The sequence below is a fragment of the Mytilus edulis genome, chromosome 12 (genome assembly GCF_963676685.1).
Source record: "Mytilus edulis chromosome 12, xbMytEdul2.2, whole genome shotgun sequence".
In the NCBI taxonomy this organism is placed as follows: domain Eukaryota; kingdom Metazoa; phylum Mollusca; class Bivalvia; order Mytilida; family Mytilidae; genus Mytilus; species Mytilus edulis.
Genome location: NC_092355.1, coordinates 53420688 through 53427003, shown reverse-complemented (window position 1 = coordinate 53427003; position 6316 = coordinate 53420688). Strand labels below are relative to the sequence as shown.

General features: G+C 34.5%; 1 protein-coding gene across 1 annotated transcript; it reads right to left on the bottom strand.

Moving 5' to 3' along the window:
* Positions 1 to 3209: 3209 nt before the first annotated feature.
* On the bottom strand, positions 3210 to 5012 carry LOC139498785 (cartilage acidic protein 1-like). The gene is given in 2 exon segments (XM_071287336.1): positions 3210 to 3942; positions 3945 to 5012. Coding segments are annotated over 2 exon segments (1578 nt in total). The 5' UTR covers positions 4896 to 5012; the 3' UTR covers positions 3210 to 3315.
* Between the last annotated feature and the right edge of the window lie 1304 nt (positions 5013 to 6316).

Sequence of the window (6316 nt, the reverse complement as noted above, 5' to 3'; positions counted from 1 at the left end):
ATCTGATTTTAAATCAATGTAAATCACACTTGTATGACAGTCACAGTTGTATATAGTTCAGTTTTATGGACAAAATTAGATGAGCATCTATAAATATTATAAGCTCCTCCAAAAGCTTCCTATATCCTTGATATTTAGTCCTTTTAGTAATGATATTAGTCGCCGGCAAATCCACTTTTGAGGTTTTGGTAAACTTTGTTCAAAGTATTTGTGTTTCCACCTGATGCACGGATATTACATTTTTGTCTAACTTCTCCAGAAAAGAAAACTATCATAATTTCTAAAGTAGACGTCGAACCGGCGTGTTTTTCTCGCGTGATACGATTGAGCCGGAAGTAGGGAATCTCTTTTATGATACATGTATGACATGTTAAGTAAGATGCTTATTGTTTAAGTCTGTATAATGTCTCGATCCTTGTAATACATGTACTTTCTATCCTTATGGCTACGATTATAATATCAGAACACATAAGATTACAGTATACGAATACTTTCGAAGAACATCAATATAAACTTCGCGTGTTCATACTCAACGAGGACAGACACTAATTCAAACAGACACTTTTATCTATCAAAAACAAAGGTATTTGGGATCTGGGGACAACAAGACAATTTGTTTTAAGATCCCCCCTCCGTCATTTCCAATATTCGTTGTCTTTTTTGTTTTCTGTTAATTTCGAAAAATAACGGGTTTTGGAAAAAAAGGAGGAGGACTAAAACTAAATTGTGTCCTATCCCAAAGTACATATGATCAGAAAAAGAACCATTAAACTTCATATAATGCTAATAAAGGTATTTTACAAGACTTACCGTTTTTCAAATAAGTTTTATAATTGTGTAATGCAATGCATTGCATGATATTATATTTTAATTTGAGATAATATGGCCATAAACCATTTCTATAATGAAGGAAGACAAGGATCAAAATTTAGTTTAAACAAATAATTTTAATAACCAAAACACAGGTTCATATTTATTCGGGTCAATATTTAGACATTTATAGGACTAAATCTAGGTCAAGGGTGTTAGGGTGTTCGTCATATCGGTCATTACCTGGCAGTAACCTTGACGTAGTCCTGGGGTCATTGAATTGATTCATACACCTGTGCATTTGTAATGTATGACCTCTTTACTAAGGTCACCGGAATTGTGACACTTAATATGTAGATATAGTTAAGAGATACGGGGTTACGGTAAAGTAAGACACAAACAAAACATCACGTCCACAAATACTATAGATATAGGAAGATGTGGTATGAGTGCCAATGAGACAACTCTCCATACAAATAACAATTTATAAAAGTAAACCATTATAGGTCAAGATACGACCACGAATACTATGTAGTTGTATTAATGTAGAAGATATAATATTGAAATCATCTGGAGATGTTAGCTTCGAAATCAATAACGATTAATATGCAAATGGTTTTTTTTTTAAATTGTAGTTCATTTAATAATATGTTATTTTTTTTAATTTTAGTTCATTTACTAGGTTTTTTTTTAGATACAAAAAAAGATGTGATTTGGTTGCCAACGAGACAACTCTATACAAGAGAACAAATGACACAAAAATTAACAACTTTAAGTCACCGTACAGCCTTCAACAATGTGCAAAGCCGAAACCGCATAGTCAGCTATAAAATGCCATGAAATGACAAATTTATATAACAATTCAAACAAGAAAACTAACGTTCTAATTTATGTACAAAAAATGAACGATACACAAATATGTAACACATTAGGACAGGCACATACACACATTATGTGGATGGGTTAAACATATTAGCGGGATCCCAATCCACTCTCTAACCTTGGACAGTGGTTTAACAGTACAACAGAAGTACGAAATGTTAAAATCAGTTGAAAAAGGCTTAACTCGTCAGATGGATACAAACAGTAAAACATCTAACAAACATAGAGTGGACGTAGGTATAAAAAAAGAAGATGTGGTATGATTGCCAATGAGACAACTCTCCACAAGAGACCAAAATGACACAGAAATTAACAACTATAGGTCACCGTAAGGCCTTCAACAATGAGCAAAGTCCATTTTTACTGAACTAGTAAACATTTATGTTTATGGACCAGCTAAAGGAGCTACCATTTGATTTTTACGGGGGGGGGGGGGCTAGGATGAAAAATTTTGTCCTGCATTTTTTTTTAGTTGTAATCTCTGTCCTGCCTTTTTATTTTTCACTCTATTCGGTCCTGGTTTTTTTTATAGTTTATCCTGACTTTTTTTTACATAAAATGTCATCTTGACTTTTTTTTTTGCAAGTGTCTCATCCTGCCTTTTTTTTTTTAACTCCTGTCCTGCCTATTTTTTTCAAAATTCATCCTAGCCCCCCCCCCCCCCCCCCCCTAAAAATAAAAGGGTAGTCCCTTATGTTTATGGACCAGCTATAGTCTACCTCCGTGTGCGGGATTTCCTTGCTGTGTTGAAGACCCACAGGTGGCTTCCGGTTGTTTTTTTTTCACTCTTTTGTTGTGTTTTCTTTGACACATTCCCCATGTCCATTTTGAATTCTAATTTATATTTTTATTTTTTTATTTTCTTAAATAAACGACAGTGCATCATATACGCCCCCAAAACATGCTAGTTTGACCTTCTGCTGTTGTCTGCTCTATGGTCGGGTTGTTGTCTCTTTGGCACATTCCCCATTTCCATTCTCAATTTTAGTACTAGTCCGTGATAAAAAGTCCCGATATGACTGATTGAAATGATTGAAACGAGAATTATAAGTGACTTATCAATAAAAATACAATTTTCAAAAAGAAAAAAACACATATTACAAGTCAACCACTGAATTACAGACTCCTTATTTCCGACAGGCACATACATCTGTAGGATAAAGCTTTTTGTGAGTACTCAACCTGCTCCTACCCTAGAATAATGGTTTAACTGCACACCACGAGAACAAACTGTAAAAATTAGTTACAAATAGCTGAACTGAATAGATTAGAAAGAAGCACAAACAAAAGTCCAACTTTAATAAAAGCAATAGACTCATAGCACCTATGTAAGAGTTGTCGTGCAATTCTTGAAAGCTAGTTTATAGCAAACTTGAACTAATGCATACACCATGTTTTTCATGATTAAAGTATCAGTCATTAAACATCCTATCGAATAACATTAAAAACGTCATACACATCCTATGAAACGCATGACCCTGTGCAATATTAACAAGTAGTGAAATATACACACCATAAGAAGGGACCAATACATTTTATTTCCGAAACGCTCATATATGTTGCTAACTTGATTGGTATATATCTGGAATAGGTTATACATTCAGTCATTCAAATTCAATTAAATCATTTACCAGTTACAGAAATCTTGTGAGTTTTATTCATATCTAAATTGGTGAGTGTTTTTGTTACCAACGTCCTATCTGGCCACTGGATCTCGACGGAAACAGCACTGGTATTGCCTAACCCAATATGGGCTACTGGTTCCATCTGACAAAGGTAACCAGATCCACCATCAATAACACGAGTTAATTTTCTACCGTCTATAAGAGTCGCAGTAACTCTTGCTCCTCTGGCAGGAGCACCATACCTTGTGACCGGAAGTATACGTATCCAATTGTTTTCTGAACCAGGTCCGACTTCAAATACAGTCAATGGCTGCCCATTTGATTCCCCATGAGACAGAATTAAATCAAGTTTCCCGTCACCATTCATATCGGCCACAGCGCCACCCGTTCCACACCCGTTTGGCTCTCTAGCTTTACCAATACGAACCTTCTTTACAGAAACTTTATTTGTATTGACGGGAATAACAGTAAAAAGTTTGTTGGGCTGTTTTACATTATTTCGGCCACAAATATTATTGAAAAACACTTCTAAGTTCCCATCATTGTCAAAATCGTTAGCTATCACAGTTCGGACAAGCGTCGGATTCCGGAATGCTTTTGTCGCTACGTTTCTAAATTTAATTTCGCCTTTTTGTTTTTGCGTTGTAAAAATAATCGATGATTGCCATCCCAGTTTCCATAGGTGATATCGATTAAACCATCGTTATTGAAATCAGCAAGTGCTATTCCTCTTCCGTTTTCATTCTCATCTATCGTCCCCGTTTCGTTTGCTCTATCAGTGAACTGGCCTCTACCATTATTTTCAAAGAGAAAATTACCCCCTGGGTTGCCTCTCCAAGGATTTCCCTCGTTATCGAAAAATATATCTGAATATCCATTTCCAAGAATAGGCCCAACTGCAATTCCACGACCACCTGTTGCTTTGTCAATTCCAGCTTCGCTTGCAGCATTTTTTAATGCAATGAATCCACTAGACACATCGTTTCGGTTGTTTTTGGCATCCATTTCAATTAAAGCAAACTTTCCTGTACCGCCAGTCGAATATGTTGCTACAATAAATGAATATATACCATTTCCGGATCTATCAATACATGCTACAGAGCGTCCAGCAAAATGCTTAGCGTCCAAATTTCTGTTTACTTGGTCGGAGAATAGATCAACGTACGCCCCATTTCTATATTTAAATAGCTTGTCCCCGTAAGATGCACGTCCAGCATATGCATTATTTGTGTTAAGAAAATATATCTCCTCTTTCCCGTCACCGTCGATGTCACAAGCGGCTACACCTATCGCCTGACCCCTTACGTCCATCAATGCTTCGAATTTTGTTCCTTTTTGAGCCAAATCTACTAATCGTTGACGGTTTTTGTCATAGCTTAAAACAAAATTCTTTCCATTATATCCTGCTACAATCCATTCAAAAGTCCCGTCATGGTCGACGTCAGAAACAGCGACTCCATAATTTAGTTGAGAAGTATTGAGTCCTTTCAGCCATTTAGTTGACTTAAACATTGGCTTTTGTAAACACATGTGCGTCCTGATGCTTAAACACAACAATGAAATATACAACAGATACATTCCAAAACAGTAGTATCGCCAAAGTTTTCGCAAACTGTTAACTTACTATCCTTTTAGAAAAAAGAAAACAGTTATAGGAGCTTATATTCAATAACTTCGGTGATACAATAATGAATACTAGCTTTAGTAAACGTGTCATCTGCTGGTCATTATTATGGTTGTACTACATTTGACCTTAGGCTGCAATTTACATCCTTAACATACAATCGATACCAGCTTTGCATAGGGGACAAATGTATACAAAGAGTTATATCAAAGTATTCATTTTCTTTATTGTTTGATGTGAAACAAACAATCAATATTTAATTTCTGTCTTAATTCATATATATGTTAATTATGTTTATTGTGTCATTTATATGGCATATGATTACTGTGTTATGAAACAGTGTTTTATAACGAGTTATGAAACAGCTATATTAGTAAATTTCCACGTGTCTTTACATGCTTGTTTGGAAAATAACTTGTCCCTAACATTGCCATCAGTACGTTATATTGATTTATTGTTTTAACAAAAATAAAGTTAAAGTGAATTATCGGAAAACGTAAATAGTGCTAAAAAGTTGTATTCAGTATTTAGGAACAACTATTTCATTAACCTACTTATAATAATAATAAAAAAAGAATAAACAAATATGAAAATAAGAATAAGATACAAGGATACATGTAAAAATAAATTTCTAAACGCTTAATGTAGCTGGGGTGTCTTCCTCCATCTTTGATTTTGAAATAGCAGATATCAATCGGTCTAGGTTTTTAATGAAAAGGGCAATTTCGAGAGTACTTTGTAATTCATGTGCAAGACTTTTCATGTTTTTAATATAGGAAACTATGTGTTTTATCATATTTACGATTGTATTTTACTAAAACAGAACACTTTAATTTGATTATTTTCCCCTCAACTTAAGCGTATAAGGGAAGATAACTTAGATATAGGGGAAATAACTCAGACAAAGTAATTTTGATATTAGAATGTGTTGTTTTATCTTTATTATTATGAATGAAGAAAACGAATTCGGTGACCCCATTTTTTTTTCTTATCTGAAAATGTATTGTTAGAGCTATTTTCTCATATGTTTTCTTAAAATTCAATAGTCTATTTTTTTATCACTCAAAATTGGGGGTTTCATGGTTAATTTACAAATATCGGACAATTGTGTACAACATGTAGCGTGAACGAAGGCAATTTTTTCTAAGAAGACTCTAAACATGAGAGATACTGAGGTGAAGTTAATAACTGATAAGTCAAATTTATTGACAAGACCAAGGCACCCCCACCCAACCATTGAAAGACGACAAATAAAATTAAAAAAAAACAAGTCCATAAAACACTTCATTTTAAAGACGGCACCAGCAAACTGGGCTTTAATCAGGTGCTCCGGAAGATCCTGTTACACCTAGCATCACCCCTGATTTTGCGCATT